We start from the raw sequence: 23,721 nt of genomic DNA, 5'->3' as shown, positions 1-23,721 counted from the left end.
CAAGGCGAGCTTAGCCGCTGCACCACAACCTGAGGAGGGGTATGAGGACTGCAAAGGATCTATGAATGTAAACTAGAGAATGAATGAAAGAAAGAAAGAACCCACGACCATATCGAGTAATATCGCGGAGCTTATGTGTCCCTTCCAGTTTCCGTCTTGTACTGTAAGGGAAGATAACCGCTGGTCCATAAGGGTAACGGAGTGGATTCCAAGACAAGGCAAACGTAGCAGGGGGCGGCAGAATGTTAGGTGGGCGGATGAGATTAAGAAATTTGCGGATATACGGTGGCCACAACTGGCGAACGACAGGGTTAATTGGAGAGACATGGGAGAGGACTTAGCCCTGCAGTGGGCGTAGTCAGGCTGATGATGATGATGATGTCTGTAAGTGTACTGTAGTAAATGCTAAGTGTCCTGTAGGTGTACGTAGAAATAGCAGCTGGATGCAGTATATTAAACATTGAGGCAATGGTTGAGTGTTCTAAAGGGTTTAGGAAGCACGCAACTCGTTTTCTCGAATCTAGAGACCATGCTCTGGAATGTCGCTTCTGTTCCTGTGAGGCCAGTATCTTGAGAACTTGCAGCGCTAACATTGCATAATGTCCCGCTTCACTATTCGCTAATATTTTACACCGTCATACACCACTGTACCTTTATTGTTTTTTAACCCGCTTGTTAAAGGAACCTTGAAATTATTCTGATGGTGACATTATAATCCAACAAATATGTACAGGTTGTCTTTGAGAGTAATCGAGTCAAATTTAAAAGCTTTACGTGAACTCTGTAATTTAGAATTAATTTTTAGAAGTTCAGCTCGCAACTGATTAAGGCGACACTTCACTTCGCGTTCTTAGCCGCCCTTACCGCTAAGTCGTGACTGGGCAGCGTGGTAAAGCAATCTCATTAGGCGTGCACAGTTGACGTGGGTGGGATCGGGTGAGGCGGAGGGCAGACACCACCTGTTTTCTCTTATTTTGTACAGCACTAAGGTCACTCAAGAACTGCTTTTTATTCGGTTAGCGCTGGTCATTAACATGTCCGAATCGGACCAAGATATTCAAACGTCGTCCTTCATAAGCTTCCAGGAACATGGCCTCGTTATACGGCACGTTGTGCGACGTATTTAAGCACCAATTTGTAAGGGTTCGTTTACTTATGCAACACGTTTGCCACGACAAAACAGAAAAAATGCATGGCAGTGAACACGAGGCGTAATAACTGTCGATGACCCACGAGACAACCAGGTCACCGAACGTCGTCGTTCCCCTAACGAACATTGCGAAAGTGAGACTGAATAAACAATGGAGCGAACATAATGGCACAGTACAGAACGCGTAAAAACGCCAATACGGCGCCAATGACGGCGAGATGGCGACAATATTTGTCCGCATCGGCGTAGTTCACGACCATAACGCTAAACGACGCAAGGTAGAGTCTGATGAAATGTCGGGGATGCTGGCAATGTGGGCGTTCGTAATCTTCCCGGAGAGCTTCGCGGGGACGGCAACGCCTATCTTTTATGCCACTGGCGACAGGCGGGCCCCGAAGATCGCATCGCCATGCCCGACAAGCAGCGGAAGCTGACCGTGAAATCGGGTAGACTCGCCAGTGACACCCGAGTCCTGCATCGAGAACGCGAGGGCCAAAGTCGCTATCGCGCAATGCACACCCTAGCCGCTCAAAAATAGCAAAATAATTTGTACATTACAGTGTGAAATCTCGCTAATTCGTACTCGCCTAATTCAAACTTCCCGTTAACTCGAACTGACATTTTAGTTTTGTCAACAAGACGCATGTTTAATAGGAATGTTACAATATTCAGTCTCCTTCTAGTTCAAATTAACGAGATACAACTCCAGAACGGTATGCCGATAGTGTATACTAAACAGCCACCGCCACCATAGTGGGCTAGGAGAGCTGGTGTATTGACCCAGCATGCGACTCCAGGTACCTGGCAATTTGGTCTGCGCGCCTTTCAAAAAGCGGTCAGCGTACTGCATAGCCTAAGCGATTAAGATACGTAAATGATGCAGTGGGCAGCCACGTCTTCCAGTGGTCCGTTGCGAAGTAAGGCAAATAAAAAAAAAACGTGATGACATCTATTTGTTAGCAACGAGGTGCAATGCATACTACGTGCCAGCATTACGCATATGCTTGTCATCAAAGGTAGTTTGCTTTCGAGAAAATACTAGCTACTAACTCAAAGTCGACGTTTTTTGAGCAGGCTTTCACTACAGTAACTTGGCAACCATTCTTTTCAAAACCCCACGAAAGGGGTTAAGTCATCAATACAGCGCGTTTAAAAGGTGGTAGCTACAAGTACCATAAAGCTCTTCGAATGTAAATCCTTACTTATCGCGGGGTGATACTCCATGTGTCAGGAAACGATGAGTCCCGTTTAGAGTGGGCAGTGGCTCGCACATGTTCTGCGGAGATAGAGTACACAAACAGACAATAAAGAGCAGTCAGTGTGCAAAGTTTCCGTGACGCTACAGAGCTAATCTTTCATTTCGCTCAGAATGACGTCAAATCAGTACCGCTTTTGTAAGTGCTTATTGAAAAGCCAGTGCTACCTAGGGTTTAAGAGATTGAAACTTAGGCTGAAATCTTCCCAACTGCTAGAAACTGGCATGGTTTGAAGAAGGAATCTGTTTCCGCTGCGAACGGTGAGCATTCTATGTTTTCAGTGGCAAAATACACTCCGGGAGTTAGAAAGCATACCGTGCCCCTAAAAGGAAGTGCTCTAGATAACAGCTTACTTCCATTTTACTACCATATAGGGTTATTTGTGTTTAGAGTGTAAAAGTGCACAGAAGGTACGCATAAAAATGTTGCTTTAGTATTCGCTTGCATAATCCTTTTCTGTTCCCCTGTTCTGTGCATGAGAAAATTATTGTTGACGTCATCTCGGCGTAATTGTTCGAGTAGTTGGTGGCGGGGACACCTATCGGTTATTTTTCGTTATCACCTACATAATAGGAAGGTTGCTTTCTGCAAAGGTGCCTTCGTTCTTATTTGAAAGTGGTAACCGATAAATATGGGCTGAATTTAATTTTTCATTGGTGTCCCTTTACGAAAAATGCTTTCTCTTGGCAAGATAAAAGCTTTGGTTTGTTGGTACTACAGAAGTATGATTGAGAAGCGACTGTGAATCGGCAGCTTTCCACCGGTGTAGTTGGTATGTTTGGAGCTAACAATGAAAACGCTAACTGAACCACGGTATTATTCGCAATACATTAATAACGCAGAGATTATCATAATCAATTCATACCTCTGCATAAAATAGGAACGCCATCTGGTCCGCTCGGTACGGAGCGAAGCCACGTACAAATATTCCGGAATCGTTAGGGCTGGACTTTGCGGAAATCCTCTTGTACAGCTGAAAAATGAATGTTAGCAAGGAATGTTTACTTTAGGGCTGTGTTTATTATTTATTAACTTAGAAACAGCGCTGTCTCGAACGCGAGACGTAAGATATAAATAACTAGAAAACATTAACAAAGACCAACAGATCATGTGGTTTGGCAACTGCGCAACAAACTCTTCTACTGACAGTGAGCCAAGTTAACCCTCCAAGTTATTCTAAAATTTAAATTTTATCTTAGCGACTCAAAATAGGTTAAACAAGTTTTTTCCTATGCTAAGGGTTTTACAAGTTAGTGTTGAAGGCGCCGCTCCAAAGGTGTGTAACTGCGAGAAATGAGAGGAACGAATGCGTAGCCCTCATGCACTGGGCAAATGGAGGTTAGATGCAACACAGCTTATCTTTGCCGCAGTCTACTGAAGGTCACGCGGTGGTAAACTTCATCACCCAACAGTTGTCAGTAATCTGCTAGACGCAAGGTGTGCACAGCAGGCAAATCTCGGAGGAAGCAAGGGCTTAAGGTGGAGTCCTTCAACTCCCTTCAGGTCCCTGAATACAGCTGAGGTAAGAGCACAGTTTATAGATTTGAAGCACTTGATTTGAAGATAATTTTGATAATGGTTGTGCATACCGTAAGCGAAAGAAAGTGATAAATGATTGGAAAACATAAAGAAAGAACAAAAATACCTCAAGGAAAAAACTGTTCTGTTACAGACTGTTATCGAGCCACTTCGGTGGCTCAGTGGTTAAGGCACTCGGCTGCTGATCCTAAAGACGTGGGTTCGATCCCGGCCGCGGCGGTGTAACTTTGATAGAGGCGAAATTCTAGAGGCTCGTGTACTGTGCGATGTTAGTGCACGTTATGAAAGAACCCCAGTTGGTCTAAATTTCTGTAGCCTTTCACTACGGCCACCCTCATAGCCTGAGCCGCTTTGGGACGGCAAACCCCCATAAACCACAGAAACGAAATGTATAATAGCAAAATCCCAAGTATGCACTACGGGTGTATTTTCACAGCGTTGCTCTTTCCTTGATGGCAGGATCATCTTACTCGTTTGCGTTCCTTCTGATCACCTCGAGAATTTATAAGTTTTCTTGGGCATTTGTACATTAAAGGTGATCGAATATGTCATAGTAAGAAGCTATTCATGAGAGACTGAATACACTATCAGTTTCCTGAGATGCAAGCAGGCCATGCAAGTTCCCTTTATTTCACGTATTTCAAACTATCGGTTTTCATAAAGCAGCATATTTAGGCAGGACTACATAATCCCAAAATATGCGTTGGGGTTGAATAAATTAGTTTTTCTGGATAGCAGTTGACGCTCTGGAATACTCTGATGGAGCGTGGCGGTGGTGCGGTTACAGAACGTCCAAATATAAAATGGTGAAGGAAATTGCGTTATTGGAGATGAAATATTACCTCGACGTATATATCAAGTGCCAAGCGTGCACCCACGAACTCCGAGAGGATCCAAGGAAAATTGATTTTCACAACCTGCAAAAATCAGGCACAGAAAAGGTTGCTTAGATAAGCAACTATTAGGACTTCATCATCATTTATCATCATTTATTTTACCCTTAAAGGCCTCTGTTGAGGCATTACATAAGGGGGGGGGGACAAAGCAAATGCAACTGAGAATAATACGTTAATACAACAAAACATAATGCAATACAATAACTTTTTTTTATTTCTCACACTTGCCACAAAGGCATAATTTCACTTCGTTCAATTCTATTTAAAGGAAATCACGTAAGGCGTTTGCATGCAGGAACCGCACAAGGCTCCTGCCTTTTTTGTTGTCGGTTGCCCGCTTAGAAAAATCCACCTCTATTGTCGCCGTTAGTCCCACTTCATGTACAGCCCCCGTCAGAAGTATACAGCCCAAGGGGTTTGCTCCTGAGCTCTTTAGCGCGGCACCCTAATACATCTAACAGTCCAAACCTTGGGAGGATTGAAGACGCAAAGCCATTTTTTTTTCGAGAGATTACAGTCGCTAAGCATGCATAACGAGGCATGCTGCAGACCTCACAAGGAAACTCCTTGGACTGTACACTTTTGAGGGGGGCTGTACGTGTCCTTGAAGCCTTTGTCCCAGCTCAAGTCCACAGCAGGGGGCGAAGATCCACATCTGCAGCCAGTATGGAACACCTGGGGCAAGTTGCGGGCCCTGAGCCTTCTTCAGAACCCTAGGGCCCCAGAGCCCTTACCGACGGGGTAAAAGCGGGCCCAGCCATGATCCTTCTAAGGGATACCTCCTCCAACCTCGATAAGTTGTGAGGGAGGGAGAAAGTGCACGTGGGAATGGAGGCATGTGTATTTTTCCTTAAGAGGATGCAAAGATGGGGAGCTGAGCGGGAGTCAAAAGAAAGTGCAACATCCAGCATTCAGAAGCTCGTAATTTTACGCAAAGAATTACTTCACGTAGCGGCCAAAGTGACACATGGCGCACCGATAAGTCTTAAATACCAGCCATACAAAATAATATCAGTAAACAAAATGTTCGCCTACATGTTTAGGTCCCTCTATAAGAGATTGACAGCAGAAAGCGACGCATTTTTCTCTAGCATTGTGGCACTTAGACGTCATCAGACGCTGTACACGAGATGAAAATGCGTTTCCTATTCTTTATCGTAGTGCATAACTAATTATGGCTTTTATATACAACGTATGCTGCCCAAATTCTTGCGCACGGTATTTTATGAAATGTTGCACCGTATGACTATAGCTGCTATTCGGAAAGCATTTTTGGGCAAGTTTCTACAATAAGTGCAAATGCGTAGAGAACTGTAAATTATTGAGCTATTGAGCCTTAATATTATTGTGAGCGCAATAAAATCTTGCTTTTTTATATTGTGTCTTGTCTTTTCGTGTGTTATGAATTGCTATCGTGTGCAGTTATGTAAGAATTTTAGTCGCAACAAAACTGCCGCTTTTTAAGGGTGGCGAGGCTTGTCAAGCTGTCCTGATTGCTTTTTTCTAGCCGCCCTCGGGTTTGTAAAGAAAACTAGAATAAATTCATTGATAATATACAACTGAAAAAAACCGGTCTCAGACTCCATAAAAATTTGCCTTCATTTTATTTTGTATCCAAAATGTTTTAATGATCTGGAGCTTTATATATGCTGTACTCAGCTCAGCAATTTGTACATGCATTTTCACTCTGCTCAGCATTCGCTATATTCTGCTATATTCTATATCTTCCCTATATTCACTATATATTCACTATATTCACTGTTCGGCTCACTATACTGGTTGGACTCCTCGTAACGTGAAATGCTAGTGTAGCATTTATACATGTCATGCCATCTATAGGCGTTGTGCCGCACTAAGAGGAGCTGCATGCCGATGGCGACGTCGGCGAAAATAGAGCGGAAAGATACGCGTGAGAGTTGCCACACCGCAGCAGTGACGTGTAAGATGGCGTCGCATACCAAGGCTGGTTGATTTAAATTATGGGTGGATTTAAACAGAAGTTCGGTTAGTATCGCAGCCTTGCATTAGCGAACAAAAGTGTTACATTACCGTGTAGTTTATAGGTGCGAGCAGCTTATCCATGTACGGCTTCAATAGGCATTCTGCCACAGAGTCGAAACGTTCTGTAGCGTTCTCCGTCCACGTGGAAGAGACGGTGAAGTTGTGCAGCGTGTAAGATCCTTGATGGAAAGACAGGTATCAAAAAACATAAATATTATTTCGAACACCAGAGTAATAAGGAGACGACAGCTTGCTGAGGAGCTGGTGGCACAGGAAGTTCTCTGTACATAAGTAATCGTTTTTCGAACAGTGTTAGCTGTGAAATTTAGTCCTCGAAAACTGCACAGTGGTAAGAAGCGGAAAGCCGCAACGATACCCCGTACAAGCTAGACAAATTATCTTTAGACATTAAAGATCCAAAATTTGTTAGCTTGCCTGTGAGTCATGTTCTCGTTATGCATACTTACGAATGTATGTACTAACGATGACAAACATTATTGACACCACCCTTCAAGTTCCGAATCGTGCCGCACTGAATGCGGGCTTCACATGACGGTGCATTTCTGGTGTCGAGAGCGGGGGAGTGTGCCGGTCTCGACACCAGGAATGCATCGTCACGTGGAGCCCGTATTCAGTGCGGCACGATTCGGAACTTGGAGGATGGTGTCATTAACTTTTGTCCCCGTTAGTACGTACATTTCTTTTACATTCAAGGTCAGCATTTCTGGTGACTATTTTGTTGAACTGTGTTTGCAATTAGAGCAATTTATGCCGAAGTTATTTGACTAGGAGGTGTAATTACTATTTTGTGTAGTTATTTTGCAGTATGGTATATGTGAAGCTGTAACATATGCCTTGCTCTACTGTCATTGTACTAAAGGTTAAGGGAAATTAAGCTCTGCCAGCAACTTTCACCACAACTGCCACCATTTTTATTAGTTGAAGTGCAATACAGTATAATAAAATGCAATACATCTCAACAGATATCGGAACACTCTGGTATGGAGACAACAGCTTGGCAATTGTGCCTGTTAATAGCCGCAACAAACTCAAGAAAGGAAGGCAGATAAAGCGTCCCGCTGTTAACGACACATTCCTGATGTTTCCGGCAGTCAGAAATAAATAATTTCTGTAACGATCACGACGACCTTATTCATTGCCAAGTAAAGCAAGTACGGGAGCGAAACCAGAATCATGAAGGAAAGAATCTAATGAATAACAAATATTGGTGGCATACCCTGCTTAAGTAGAAGCTTGAGAACTTCCTCTAAGACATCTGGGAGAGTCTTCACAGCGTAGAAACGTCTGCAATTTAAAGAACATTGCCCTTGCAATAATTTCTTTTGACAGTCAAGCAACGTACAGGTCTCCACATGAGCACAGATGGGAACACGTTAGGTAGTGCAGTTCTAACGCTCTGAAACAGCAGTGCCCTTACACGCATGCGAAAGTACTATGCGCACTTCCCGTCTGGTACTTCCCTGACTTAGTTGATTCAGGAGGAAACCAGCCAAAATTAATAGGAACGCCTAATTCCCTGATGCGTTTGTAGAGCAATAGCATCGCTTTTTTTATTCAGATGGCGATTCTATTGCTATCGCATTAAATAGTCAAGTGACCAGAAAGGCGGGCCACTCGCTACGAGACTGGGCTAACAACCGAGATTTATTCAAGAAATGTGCCCCCCCCCCTCAAGGCTTAAAGGTCATGCGGAAAGCAACCAAGAACAGAAAAAATGAAAGAAAAAATGGACAATAATAGCAATGAAAGTGTCAGGGAACACCATGGTGTCTTGGATTCTACCGACCAAGTTCACCTGTCGCATCACTGCTGGGAGTAGGGATGTCATGTGCTTTTCAGCAATGTCAGCTTTCTTGGAATAGACAGACGGCAGAGAAGGACGCTAACTTCTAGAAGCCTATTACATCAGGATGTATGGCGATGAGTGAATCAGATTACCGTAACTCTGGCTGTTGGAAAAAGACTTCGGTTCTCTAGGCGGCAGACTTAAGGCCTGCTGTGAGCTTCTATCTCAAAATTATGTCTTTTTTGTGTTCTGCTCATTATCTGTGAGCCTTGCTGGGGGACACATTTCACCTTCTAATTTGATCTTGTTATGATTTGGGCAAGTTGGTAACTGATCTTTACACGGAAAACCGAGTGGAGAAACTCCAGAGATGAGGGCGAGACAAGCGACAGGACAAGTGCTAACTTTCAGCTAAATTTCAACTAAATGCCTTATTGTGTATTCATACCTTTCAAGACTTCGGCCTTTTTTCTTCTCCAAGCCGCCGGGGTGGCTCAGTGGTTATGGTGCTCGGCTTTAGACCCAAAGGACACGGGTTCGATTCCGGCCGCGGTGGTCGCATTTCGATATAGTTAAAATGCTAAAGGCTCGTGTGCTTTGTTATGGTATATCCCACAACAACCGAAACGAAGCTAACCTTCTGCTTTTCTACTACTTTCCTCAAGCATGTGCCAACACGGCCAGGTTTAGACTCATCTGCAGTGCTAGCTTACCTCACACTTTGCAAACTCTAAGAAGGAAACTTCTATTCAACGTTTACTCGCCTCAGAACAGGTGGAGCCTTGAACACATCGCCGAAATATGATACCGGCACACCTGGAAGGAAGGGGAAGTAGTGATCATAATCTTAATTGTCTACTTTGCGCTTACAAAAGAAAGTGCTTTAGACTTACAGGAAGAAGTGCGCAAATGACGCTTAACTACGCTGGTAGGATTTTTGACCCCGATTGGAAAGGTGAGCGAATATTTTCGTGGTGTGCGTTTGCGTAAAACTATGCATCAAAGGCTGAAAACCAAATAAGTATTGGTCGCTAAATCTCCGCTCACTCTCTCTAAGCTTCTGCGGAATAATGGCGCAAGAAATTTTTTTTATAAATTTCTTGCCATCTCATAAAGTGCCTAGTGCGTGCTCTCATATTTGAGTACTTCTTTACGTACTATTGTTTTTATGTTTTCTCTTTTCGCCAATGAAGGTACTAAAATGTATGTTAGCCAACAATATAAAACTCCAGCAACGATGCGGTAATGATTGCATCTCGAGTTCGGGATGATGGAAACTAAACGAATAGGGTGTCTTGCAGACTTCCTTAACATGCCCTTCTCAAAAACATATTTTACAATGTTTGCGTTACTTAGACGAAAGAAGACAAATCCGGCAACATAATGCAAGCAAACTTTTTCGATTAGATAATCAGTGATTGTTTACTTCAGCGCCGTTGTATGGGAACTTCTTTGTGCTTTGTTGGTTTCACATGCTTTAGCAATTAACCGTCGTTGTGTTAAGGGTACTAAGCGACATGCAACCTTCCTACATATGCCAGCATGAGCTAATTATGCTCAGATGATATTGTTGCTTCCAGGTTTGTCATTAATGCTAGCGACAGAAAATTCTCAAGCTTTACTTTGCAATTCACCAAACTTTACTCGGATAAGGAGCTCTGAGCATAGCACGAACCCTTCAATAGCGACATTCAGGCAAAAGCTAATTGTAAGTTCCTTAATTCTGCTGTCATTCTTTAAGTGTGTCAAATAAAGCAAATCATGACAAATTAACTTAAGCGCGTCCTCGCATCATTGGCTTAACTGAACATCAGGCTTCGATATTATCAGCATCGTGACACAAAAACTGTCGCGTATGCGTGAGTAAAATGTTCGCCCGGCTACAATTTCAGTCAGAATTCATAGGCTTGTTTCAAGTTCGTTGCGCGAGTTTTCTATAACACTTGGTGATTTACAGACCACTTTGAAATCAGATGAAGACTTTTGCACACACAAAGCAGTAGCGTAATGCTTGGCCATATGTCGAAATCGAATGGGCAAAGTGAATATGCTTACTCAACGTGTTGGTATCATGGGAATAACGAACTTTGTACTCGAAACTCTGCATGTGACGCAGTCTGTGGAAGGAAAAACAGAAACATTTTAAAGGGACGGTGAGGAGAGCTCTATTGATATATTTTTAAAGCAAAATCCGATAGTTCGGCATTTCATGGCTTTGTTGCCACTTGGCCGGCAGCGAAAAATGCATTTAGTTCTAAGAAATATGGATTCAAAGTTGAAAAAGTTTTCCCGCCGCTCTGATTCAAACTTGGGATTCTCTTATGACGACACAGGACTAAGTGACGTGAAACATGACGTGAACATGACGTAACGCAGGCTCCGTGATTTCTGACGGTCAGCAGTGCAGCCTAGCAGCAGCCGAAAAAAAGCTACCGCCGGCCGCGCGCTGAAGGCATCTATCGGCTATTGCGGCCGTCGCTACCGTCGCTTCGTTTACGTTTGTACCGGCGTTGTGCCAGCGTTACGATGGATCCCGTTCTCGAAGTCGTCAACAAAGTTCTCGCAAATAGACACCTTTAGCAGACCGTGTACCTTGCTAACCTTGTTACCGTTAGCGGAATACCGGAAGCCCGCCTACTGCCGGTGAGCAGGCGCTGATTGGTCCCGATGCTGCAGGCGCGCGCGTAGCTGGCGGGTACGTGGCGCCATTTGGCGACGTCAAGGAGATTTGCGCATTCATTGGTTGCGCCTCAGTGATTCGTGCCTTCTCGAGTCCCAGTGTTACCAGAACTATTGGTTCTAGCAACAATGTTTTGTCCTATGACGTCATCACGCTTGTACTTGCGAGTTTGGCCTGTGGCGGCGATACCTGTCTTTTGGTTCTTGCTCTTTTCTACGTTACAGGAGCTTTGTTGTCATTATGAGTGGCGTTTTTGTAATCGGGAGCTGGTATTATGTCGATACAAGTCAACTTCAATCTCCTTGACGTCGCCAGATGGCGCCACGTACCCGGCAGCTACGCGCGCGCCGGCAGCATCGGGACCAATCAGCGCCTGCTCACCGGCAGTAGGCGGGCTTCCGGTATTCCGCTAACGGTAACAAGGTTAGCAAGGTACATGGTATGCTAAAGGTGTCTATTTGCGAGACCCGAGAAAGCGCGTTCTGTGTATATAGTTGCAGCTCCTATCCCACTTCCACAATCTTTGCAGGGATGAACTATATATGCAATTCGTATAATGTCGAGCTGCTCCATAGCTGTTGTGAAATTGGTTGAATAGATGAGCATTGAATAGATGAATAATCAACCCTTTCCAGAGAGATATTTGGTTGCAAGAAAGTTGTGTTAACACAAAGACGTGTGCTTTTACAACGCATAAAATCATAAAGTTTTGTGCCGCAGTGAACTTAAACGGGAAGAAACGTCAACGAGTAATGAAGGCGTGACAGTTCCAATAATATTCAATTCGTTTGTTCGTCATTCCCGTTCTGCCACATCCGAGATTTTTTGAAGTCAACCTTAAAGGGAAAATATGCTTGAGATAGTGTGCCGAAACATCGCCCAATTAATTTGGAGAGAATTATTCACTGTGCCTTCTATTGGCTCTGCATGGCATATCAATGCTGCCAGCTTCCAGGTGAATGCATTTTTAACACTGGTTCGTTTATGAACAACCAGTCTCAGTGGTCTTTTTAGTAATTCAAACAGTTCGCAGTGTGCGCCAGTAAGTTTCGCAGTTTTACGAGCTTTGCGCAAGATAAAAAGGTATGCACTAGTCATGCGTTACTTACAGAGAGATGCCGGTGTGCATGTGATTCCAGTAACCGCGAAGAACAGTCGTCTTGGCCTCAACAAAGTGCAAGATGGGTGGTAGTGCAGCCAACTTCACGTCGTAGTTCTGCCAAAAACAGTTTGAAGAAAAATACGATGGAGTCCCCGTTGTGAAAGAGTCATGTCTGGGAGAGTATTAGATGTTACTGAGCGTCAAAAATGTAAGCTTGAACGAGAGTATATGTAAGTACGCACATATAGGAGTGGTCTTCATGTTATGCTACTACTACGCGACTTTTTTTTAACTGCTTGGGGGTGACCATGTGAATAAGCTAAACATATCCTTTGAAGTGCTGCGAACAAAACAAGAACCAATCAAAACAGCTGTAACTTCATTAAAAGAGCAGCACAGTGTGCTAATTCAATTCTTACCTAGCATCTAACAATTACCTTCTGTAAAGTGTACTGACGCTGTTCTTTGCGAGGACAAGATTCGCTGAGGCAGGAATTACATCATGTTTTGACTGCGTTCTGCGAAACGTATATGGTTGGTTTTTTGAAGAGAATTCAGAGTAATCGAATGGGTCGCGATTCGACAGCCTGTCAAACAGTTCTATTACGGTATATACCGAAGAAATGTAGTTTAGCTAAAAGGCTGTACAAGTAAAATTGCGTACGTTAGGATGAGCACACATGTTTTCAACCTTAAAAGAACGGTGTGTAGTAAACAGAGAACAAGAAAAGGCAATTTTCGAGGGAAGGGCAAGGGCATTAAATAAACCGCAGAAAAATTGTCAATTTTAAACATACAGTCCGAAACGTGAGCTTTTAATAATAGAGATTGAAAACCTGTAAAAAATCTTTTGGGCGTAATCTCAGCTTAGTGCACAAGGCAGCGCCTTCTGAAACACGCTCATACATAGGTGTTAAGATTTTTTAAACGCCGCCGGTAAGGAGCTCACCATCGCGGGCTCACTGTCGGCAATAGACGCATGATTTATCTAAAGGTAGCCCCGGTGATCGAAGCTGATAAGAATAAGATTGGTTGAAAAAATCTGTGATATTATTCCACAGCATGGCAGCCGAGTAATCTCAGAATGGCTCAAAGCATAACCTGCAAAATTTGTGGGAGTGATTAGTGCCTTACCTCGCATGTCCACTTGAAAACGTTGGGCTCGTTTAGGAGTGATGATGGTATGACGAGGGAGACGTGCATCTTTTCGATCTTGAAAGTAAAGAGAAAAATGAGTCCAAAGATTGCATTACAGAAACATTGCAGAAATCGTAATCTTTTCACACTCTTCGACTTGAAGGGCCGTATCGCGCGCTGCCCCCCACCCCTGCAGTTCCACTGGACTGTGTCATAATAATAACAGCAGTAGCATTCATAGTAGCAGTAATGGTTGTATTACTAGCAGCAGTAGTAGTGGTAATAATAATAGCAGCATTAGCAGTAACAGCAATCCAGCGTTACTAGAAGCAGTACCGTTAGCACTAAGCAATACGACTAGTAGCACTTGTAGTAGTAGCACGAGTGTCGGCAGAGTGCAATGCAAAGGCGGTGCCGCAAATGCCAAAGAATTGCAAACGCCTCTCCTTGTCCTTGCTTGAAACATGCCCGAATGGACAGGGCTGTAAGCAAGGAGGTGAGGACGGGCAGGGGGGGGGGGGGGGGGTACAGAAACTTCAATGCTCATAGACGCATAGACACAGGCAAAAGGTTTCTTTAGAAGTTTTGGACGTTTTGCTCTTAATGGCAAGGCTGGTTGGTTGGTTGGTTTATGGGGTTTAACGTCCCAAAGCGACCAAGGCTATGAGAGACGCCGTAGTGGAGGGCTCCGGAAATTTCGACCACCTCTTAATGGCAAGGCAAGGCAAAGAGAATGCAGGAGCAAAGGATCATTGGGAGGCTGCAATGATTGTCGGCGGTTCGAACGACCCGCAGTGGCTCAGCACACAGGTAAGGGTACTTGTTATTGCTGTAAAATTAAAATTTGGTGATCCTGAACTACAATTTTAGGAATACATATTATAAACTCGGTTGGCAGCGGCCTAGTGAAACATAAATTATTGGCACCCGCTTCGTATTCGTTGTGAGGGAAATAAAATGACGACGCAATCCGTATTGTAGTTTTCTGTTCCTCAACTACGATCTTTGGAATACATAATATAGACTCTGTTGGCAGTGGCCTACAAAAACTGAAATTATTGGCACTCCCTTCGTGTTCATTAAGAGGGAATTAAAATGACGACGCATTGCGCATTGATTAAATACAGATATGAAAAACATCAATGGAAGTGGCATACGTGAAATTGATGCGAAGCAAGTAGCGGTGGCTATTCGTAAACATGTATGAGCCTCGAACATTTGTTCAAGCTTCACGTAAAAACACTTTAAGAACTTACCTTAGCCAACACCTTTTCGACTGCTTCCTCGTCTTGCCACGTCAGGCGCCTTGTGAAGTTGAAGAGGACGTCTTTCAGGTCACTGACCCACCATTCAAGCTGCAGTGATATGCGACAATCTTCTTTATAGGCATAAAGGGAAGCCGTACAGTTCAATTTGTCCATCGCCACGCCACTCTAGCGCTGTTTACATGGGTCAAATCATTCAGGTGCTTCTGTAATCCTTTAGCCATTTAAACGAGAAGGATTGCCATTTAAACGAGGAGGAACGGTAATTTTCCAGGGTCTGTCTTTGGCTGATAACGGTTTTCTGAGCCTCAGAAGCACAGCAGTGAAGAGGACATGTAAGATTTATGGATGAAAAGTATTTCTTCGGTATTTGCGCCTGTTACGCAAAAGTTAAAGAAAAACGCAGTAATTTAAGTACAAAATGAAATTCCCGCCTAATAAAAATGAACATATTACGATTAATCCCGAAAGCCTAAAACCATGCAATTGCGCCCGCAAAGGTTCCTACAATAAACAGCCCATTTCAAAATCACTCAGCTACTTGGAAAACCTCTACATGCCCGAAAAGGTTTGAGTTCTGTTGCCGGTATGGTTGGCTTTTCATTTGAAAAGCATTCAGTATGCCTCTTTAATCTCCAGCATCTAACAGTTCCTCTTGTGTTTAATAATTAGGATGCGAAAATGCTGTTTGTGCAAAGTACTGTTGAGAACATATACGAACACAGTTCACTTTTTGACAGCTGTTTCTGTGCAGTATACGCCTTACATAATTGGGATGAGTTGTATCCATAGTACCGCAGTGCCCGCATTTTCACTGAGATTCGCTATATTATTGCTGATGACAAACAGAAAATTGCTCTGACTCGCTCGCTGGCTGACTCGCTCGGCTGACTCGCTCACTCATTCACTCCCTCACTCACTCGCTCATTCACCTATCACCTAATCACTCAATCATTCACTCAATCACCCACTCACTCATTCACTCCCTCACTCACTCACTCACTTACTAATTCACTTACTCACTAAATCACTCACTCACTCACTCACTCACTCACTCACTCATTAAACCACTCACTCACTAAATCACTCACTCACCCACTAAACCACTCACTCACTCACTCACCCACTCACTCACTCACTCACTCACTCACTCACTCACTCACTCACTCACTCACTCACTCACTCACTCACTCACTCACTCACTCACTCACTCACTCACTCACTCACTCGCTAACTCACTCACTCACTCACTCACCCACCCACTCACCCACTCACCCACTCACTCACTCACTCACTCACTCACTCACTCACTCACTCACTCACTCACTCACCCACCCACCCACCCACCCACTCACTCACTCACTCACTCACTCACTCACTCACTCACTCACTCACTCACTCACCCACCCACCCACCCACCCACCCACCCACTCACCCACTCACTCACTCACTCACTCACTCACTCACTCACTCACTCACTCACTCACTCACTCACTCACTCACTCACTCACTCACTCACTCACCCACTCACTCACTCACTCACTCACTCACTCACTCACTCACTCACTCACCCACCCACCCACTCACTCACTCACTCACTCACTCACTCAGCCAGCGTGTCGTCTTACCGGCCTCACAAATTCGACGGAGGAGTTCGTCTGGCCCAGTGCCATCGTTAACAGCGCGTACATTCCCTGCGGGCAGAGGGTCTCGGCGTAGCGGAGACACAGCGGGAACCGCTTGGATCCGCCGGGCGTTCCGTACGGGGCTCCAGGCAGGTGCGGCGCGCTGCTGTGGTTGTCTGGGAACAAGGGCGACAGGTGCACCCACAGGTACACGCCCAGGAAGTTCAGCACCGTGGATCTGGGGAAATTATTCCGAATCACTGGCAGTGAGCAATCAGGGCCTTGTCGTGCACAGCATTTCATAACGCTGCAACAATTACGATATATTTTAACTCGAAATTCCGCGAGAAGAACCAATTGAGGCGTAACGACTGTGAAGCAGAAGGGTGCGTTATTGCCGAGCATCCCAAATGAGGAATCGCCTGGTATCACGAATTAGCCAGGCACCCCAAAATAAGTCGGGCGTAATGATATGCCTGAGGAAAAAAGTAAAAAGGAGTTGTCGTCATCATACAAAACTACCCTAAAGTGCGTGCCAAAGTTGGCGGAAACAAACATACCCAAAGGCTAACATTAACACTTTTGTACCTATGAGTAGTAGTGGTAGTAGTAGTAGTATGTGGTTATCTATTGAATAACAAAAATGAAAGAAAACATATTTGCCGGCCAACGCATATGCTATCGGATACTGATGCACCTAAGCTGCGGCCAGCGGAAGTAAAGAGAGGGCGAGTAGACAAGGAGATTAAATAAATTAGAGGCAGATAAGGAGGAAGGAAAGAGTTTGGAACATCGTAAATGGCACCAATATAAAAAAAGTAGCTACATGAGACCTCAGAAATTCATTTTGGGGTCACTAAACGAAACTCTCAGTGTGTTTAAAATAAAAGGCGCTATATCCACTTAAACCATTCCACCCCAGCGATTCCTAATGTAATCGCTAAATTTATAAACGATTAGGTTTTAGCAAAGAATAAAAAGTGCTACTATCTTCAGAGGAAATGCAACATTTAACAACTTTTTTATGCACACTAGTTACTGTCGCCTAGTTTTGGTTAATTGTTATGTGGGTTTTAAGTCCCAAAAGCTACTCAGGCAATGAGGGACGCCGCAATGAAGGGCTTCGAAAATTTCGACCACATGGAGCTCTTTAATGTTGTCTAAAATTGCAGAGTACGCGAGCATCTATCATTTCGCCTCCGTCGAAATGCGACCGCCGTGGCCGGAATCGAACCCGCGTCTTTCGGGTCAGCAGCAGATTGCCACAGCCACTGAGCCATCGCAGCGGCTTCAACCTTTACACCTGTCAGTAGTCCTGGGATTTCTATAAAATTGTAAGATTTACAGGCCTCTAGGTTTCACTCGGGGAAAAAAAAAATCGACTGCTTAAAAAGGAAATGGAACAATGCAACATTTAGCCGCACAGCTAGTTTAGCATAACAGAAAAATCACATTTTCCCAAAAAGGGGCGCAGAAAAAGTCCATACTCTCTGCCGTGGCTATTGTCGGATTTAACTGCCTTCTTTTCGTTTTGTACAAAAAAAGAAAAGTCGTTTTATTCTTCTGTAATAAAATAGAAGAGCAAGAGTAAGCCTCATGTTACATCTAGAAAGGAAACTCTCTTTAGGAAAAGTATTTTATAGCGCTATATGACACCGCGAATGCGCATGATTACGAAGTGAACCACATAGTGAACCACAAGTGTGCCCTATCGCAAAGTGCGCACCGCGGTCTCTTTGATGTACCTGTGGTTGGTTGTAACGTATTAAATGAGATTGAGGACAACTCCATCGAATCATTCCTTTTAATAAAAACTGATTCTCCGTCCCTTTCTGGGTACGTGACCGTTTTTCTGGCAGCAAAGATTGATTTATGGCTGATAAAATCGAAATCTAAATATTTCCAATCACTCGATTCAAATTCGTGACTTGTACACCGATAGGCAGTGGCTGCCACCATTTTCAGGGGAACTGCGGCGCAGTATTTATTGCCTCTGGCATCCGCACCAAAAAATCGATGCATGCAGTTTATTTCCGAACTTGGCCGGCGACGGCGACTTGCATATGTCGTTTTTTTTCTATATTTTCTAGCTTGTAAATTAAGCCTCATTTTCAGTGAGAATAGCTTACCTATCGTGGCAATGGCGCAATCTATTGACATAGGCCAACATTAGCCCGGCTTCAGTGTCCTTTTATAAAAAATGGTTTAAAAATTATGCCTGAAAAGAAACTAGGTGCATTCGGCACATGTATGGTTAGGTACAAACGAAAGAAGTGCTAGTAGTAATTCACTCCACTTGCTGAGGCGTCAGACACAGATATCCGTTAATTCGATGGAGAAGTAGAAGTAGATATAGAACTAGCACAAGCGACTAGAAATAGAAGGAGACGAGAAAGTTACGAATCTGCATGACCTCTCAGCCATGACATCGACAACGATGACTGCGACGACGACGAAGAACCAAGCGGTAATGCGGCAACAATAAAAGTGCATCCAAGGATGCACTGTCACAGAGCAAATGCTTGTGCGGGCGCCGTATGCCAAACTGGCCAAGAATTTCCACTGGAAGAGCCGCCCTTATCTTACTGCTACTTTGAAATTCCAGCGATGACTCCAATTCCTGCGCTGAATAGGTAATTTGGGACTGACAAGGTTAGTCAAACCCCCATGTCATTGCTGATTGAGAGGCAATGAAGTTCATACTAGGCCAAGAACTATCAAAACGCCTTGCAGTTAGTGCAAATTAGAGTAAGGCGACTTACTCGTCGACGCCGGTGTCTACAAAAGTGAAGAGCCGGTGGAAGTAAACCTTCGAGTTAACGGCGATCGAAGACTCCTTTGTGTAGACATGAGACTGCTCGAATAAGGTGGCCAGAAAGGATGTGAGGTTAATCTGCAATACAAGGGATAAAGGTAAGACTGTGAATGCAAATCTCATGCAACTCCATCTCTTAAGTGCACTGACAAGCACTGCGTACCTTTTCGTACATAGCAAATTCGGAGAGGCTGATGAGGGCGTGTTCGGGAACCGGAGGCCGGTACGCGGCCATCTAGAAAAAAAAAGCCAACAAATGGTATAGACATTAACAGCCTTCTTGCTTTGCCAGTTTGGTCAAGTTTGCTATCTTCTTTTCCGAGGCAAGTGCGAAGGTTTTTCTTGATAAGACAGGTTCTCATTGTTTCTGTAGAAAATGGAATGTTTCGTGACCTGGCAAGTGCAGTTGTTTTCTTCCTGTTACTTGGCAACGTAAGCTTTCGGAACAGTCTGTTTTCCTCAGTTTCGCATGTTCATTTGCGCTATTGTAAAGAATAAGCTCTGAATGTCGTTGGTTTTTTGCTACTGTCTTTAACGGTGTCCGAAATTCTCGGATAAAAATTTTGAAAATTGGAAAATTGTAAGATATAGTTATGAAAATATTCAAGACAATGGTCCATTCTTCTGGCACGTAGCAGAATCTTTCGTTAAAAGTGTTTCCAATGATCGCAGGGAGCATTACGACTGTCATTGAAAACCAAAGCGGAACGCTTCGGACGACAGCAAGAATGTTAATGGCAAAACAAATGTGAGACTGCCGTTGCGTGGTTTCCGGATATGTTGATTTTTGTAATGAACACTTACATTATACGAAAAAATTGCGGTCATACATAGTTCATTCATAGTTCATACAAGGCTCCCGTAGCGGAGCCGAAACGTCTCTTTCTGTTTTTTGTTTGTGTTTAACGACTGGTCGGCTCTTGTTATTTCCCGCCATGAAATTTCCCGACCAGACGGGTTTCCGTCGAACCCTGGATTTCATAGTGAATTCAAAAGGCGCACAGGTGGTGTGCAAAACAAATAGCATATAGTAGGTATTATGAAATGTCTTTGAACATGCGTCAATTCCGCTTGACAGCGAAAGTTTCTATAAAGACTTATTGAAGATTTGAACGGTGTGCTCTTTTCAGAAACTCGTTTTTTCTTGCGAATTCTCAGTCTAAATTTTGCCTAAATAATTCTCTCGGAGCAACTTTTCACTAGTTCTACGCGATTCTCGAAAAGCACGGCAATTAGTCCACTCAAATATTGTTTGCAGCATTCTTTGCGCACACATCCTGCTATCGTATTAAAGAGGTCCAGCTTTTTTGGAGATAACTTTTAATCTTTTCAATTGGGAGGGATTTGAGGAATATTGCCGGATTCTGTTATGAGCATGTTGACGGGATTGGTCGAAGTTCCCTACGCGCAGAAAAAATTTTGCCATCTAAAGTTCGTCCTGCGCTCGCACTGAATAGCTCACACTGTCATAGAAAACGAAGGTTGTGCTTTTTGACCATAAATCGCAGAAACTTGTGAGCGTTCCGAAAACGGACCTGCGGCAATATCGATTTCTGTGGTAAAATTTTACAATATGCGAAATATTGCGTTCATAAAAATTCTACTGGAAAACCTACATGTTCTACAATTTTTGGGTGTGGAGAAGTTTTCCAGTCTCCTCGGTTGATAACTTACCATGAGCAGCTCCTTGGAGAACTTGAGCACGTCCTGGAATTGATGCATGCTGAAGTGCTGGATGGAGGGAAGGAGGGAGGCCGACCTCTTCAGCACCCAGTGGTACGTTTCTGCGGTAAGGAGGTCAGCCTCGTGCCACCTTCGGAACCTCTGCTTTAACTGCAATGAATGGATAATAGATGTTTGTAAGTGTGGAGGCTGATGGTCATTTAGGCTGAGAATAGAAGCGCTTGGATGGGAAGACGAAAAGTGTTGCGGAGCTCTTAAAGGGACTGCGAGGACTGAGGTTGGCCCGCTTACCTCACTTTAATCGCAATGATGACGGATTCATTGAAAGCGAAGCTTTTGCGAGCTAAATCCACCGGTAAGATGTAAGCTAAAGCGCCTGTGTCATGACGAGCGCTTGAAGGACGTATAGAGCCATTCCGGCAATACAATGACACAACTGTATCGGCTACAAAGAAACAAATCTTCTAACTGACTGAAATAACAGAGTTGGATAAGCGCCTCGTGCATATACTGCCTATACTTGGAATGGTGCAGGAACATGACGGCTCATTCACTAACGGCTTTAGCTTGCGCATCATCCTGTCCCTGAAAGGTCGCAAAGTTTAGGATACATTCGTGCATTGTTAATACAGACACTTTGGTTGCAGGGCAACACTGTCCATGAACCTAGTCGTCCGTAAGAATGGGCCGCGAAGGAAAAAAAAAAGCTTAGAGAAAAAATACGCTTTGATTACAGTCTGCTCCTGTGCATACTGGTGGCTCGTATAATGGGCTACAAACCAGTTATCCTGGTCACGATTATGCTTGAAATAATGGGCTGCAGCTTGACGCGCCTAGTCGTCAATGATGCGCTTGATGGCGCCCCATTTCAACCGAAGTATTGCTACGATTGTCCGCATCTCACCAGCCGCTACTTGTTAGAGGCGCTGAATCGGCAGGCGACTGCTGAATGCGGTTTTTTTACGTGGCACAAGGTGCGGAGTGAGCTTCATTCACTGCTATTCATGCCATTCGGAAAATGGTTTGGTGCATCGACTGGAAAATATTACACTGTAAAGCGCGAAACCACGAATGAAAAGGGCCATCACTCAGTTATTTTCACTTTTGCACTCCATTTCTATGGTGTCCTGTACTCAAAATGCAGAAATTAAAACATCTGGTTGGTAAAGCACAGATGTTGTTCTTATCAACGTTCATATCAACAAAAATAGGTGGGCCCCAATGAGTTCTGTGCTATTACCCCTTGTCCATTATCCAGAGAGCGAGTTGCCGTATTTACGAGGCGTAAATACACTGCAAAAGTTTGGTCCCTGGGCAAATTTTCCATAATTCGAGATTTCTATATTAACGGGGGTCTTATTAACAAGGCACAACTATTTTTAAAGCAGTTTAATTGCTTAAAAAAATGTGGGTCCTTTATCTCTGTGCAAACAATGTAGCCCGCCAAGTGGTCGAGGGGTCGTATTTTGTAGCGTTTATTTCTTCCGTATAATCTTTTGCTCTGCTGATGCAAGACGGCTGTGCCTGCGAAATCAAGATCAGCGAAAATGAGTGCTTACTGGCCAAATGAAGAGACCTCAGCGATGGCAACTATTAACAGCAATGGTTTGGTCTAGGTTTATTTCGGTTTAACGTGCCAAAGAGACTCAGACTATGAGGGACGCCGTAGTAAAGGGCTCCGGAAATTTCAACTATCTGGGGTTCTTTAACGTGCACTGACATTGCACAGTACACGACCCTTTAGAATTTCGCCTCCATCGAAATTCGGCCGCCGCGGACGGGATCGAACACGCGTCTTTCGGGCCTCAAAAGCGAGGGAAAAAAAGAATCGGTGAAGCGTTTGCCTCTGGCTCTATAGGAGTACCGCGACGCTTTTTTCGGAATCGCTCCTTTTTCTTCCACCCTGTAGTACCCGAGCGGTCACCACAGGTCACTGCCTTTCTGTTTCGACTTGATGAGGCCATTATATGAAGTGTGCAAAGAAATCGGTATAAAGCAGTGTACTTGACTCTGTTCTCATTCGCGGGCGTGGAAGTATGAAGCCGTACCAGGATGGTGTGGCGCTTCTTTTTCTTCTTAGAGGGCAGCACGGTCACGGCGAACATTGGGAAGAGTCCCAGTTCTCTCGCCATGGTGGCCAGCACGAAGTGCAGGCTAGACGGCCACAGCGGCCTCGAGGTGAACGGAAAGAGGCCCAGTCCGAAGCGTCGCATAACGGCCTCAAAGTGTTCAGGTTCACTCTGAAGCCTGGTTGCTGCACAGTAAGTGGAAGGGCTGTGACTTTCCAAGACTATGGGAAGCATACAGTATACCTTGAAGTATGACACGGTGTTAACTACCGAGCATTCGGTCGTAGATCCAAGAACAGTGTGCTAAATGTTCTTGAGAGATAGAGCGATACATAGTGAAAGAGAAAGGGAAGGTTTCTCTGTTTTAGCTGTTGAAGGTTGCCATTATAATTAAGAAGAACGGCGTTAGATGCTATGTCCCACGCACGGCTGACCAGTAGATGCTGGTGGTTAGGCAAGGGGAGGAACAAGAAGTTGTTTAGATCATTACTTGAAAGGCGTAGCCAGTTGTAATATAGAGGAGGATCTGCTTATTGTAGACTAGAGCAAAAAGTTTAATAGTTGCGAATAGAAAGCTTGTAGTCCGGACCCGCATTCTGTTTACTAGTGGCTCAAAGAGCTCAACGAGTGGGTTAAGAGAGAACCCAGCCACTCCATCAAGAAGTAAAACTCTTGCGTGGGTTACTTGGTTCAGGC

The 23,721-nt window shown here is 44.2% G+C and overlaps 1 protein-coding gene across 1 annotated transcript; it reads right to left on the bottom strand.

Annotated features, from left to right (window-relative positions):
• Nucleotides 1-1,510: 1,510 nt before the first annotated feature.
• LOC149330568 (uncharacterized) lies at nt 1,511-23,169 on the bottom strand. The gene is made up of 16 exons (XM_089559450.1): nt 23,005-23,169; nt 20,948-21,106; nt 19,437-19,508; nt 19,221-19,351; nt 16,462-16,696; nt 14,825-14,923; nt 13,566-13,643; nt 12,439-12,545; nt 10,705-10,766; nt 9,414-9,465; nt 8,080-8,147; nt 6,891-7,021; nt 4,788-4,862; nt 3,272-3,379; nt 2,353-2,426; nt 1,511-1,622 (listed from the first exon to the last, which is right to left on the bottom strand). The coding sequence occupies exons 1-16, from the start codon at nt 23,167-23,169 to the stop codon at nt 1,511-1,513; spliced, it is 1,728 nt and encodes a 575-aa protein (XP_089415576.1).
• Nucleotides 23,170-23,721: the final 552 nt, after the last annotated feature.

This window comes from Amblyomma mixtum, chromosome 9 (assembly GCF_055824585.1).
Source record: "Amblyomma mixtum isolate Tamu chromosome 9, ASM5582458v1, whole genome shotgun sequence".
NCBI classification, from domain to species: Eukaryota; Metazoa; Arthropoda; class Arachnida; order Ixodida; family Ixodidae; genus Amblyomma; species Amblyomma mixtum.
The sequence above is the reverse complement of the archived record's forward strand: the minus strand, read 5'-3'. Positions and strand labels throughout refer to the sequence as shown.

What these genes read in the sequence shown, in the direction of transcription:
- LOC149330568 (XM_089559450.1), bottom strand. Translation starts at nt 23,169, where the DNA reads ATGCGACGCTTCGGACTGGGCCTCTTTCCGTTCACCTCGAGGCCGCTG. An exon ending in AATTTGCTATGTACGAAAAG is followed by an intron (nt 19,352 to 19,436) that starts GTACGCAGTGCT and finishes CTTGTATTGCAG; the next exon opens with ATTAACCTCACATCCTTTCT. An exon ending in CGTTCCTATTTTATGCAGAG is followed by an intron (nt 2,427 to 3,271) that starts GTATGAATTGAT and finishes CTATCTCCGCAG; the next exon opens with AACATGTGCGAGCCACTGCC.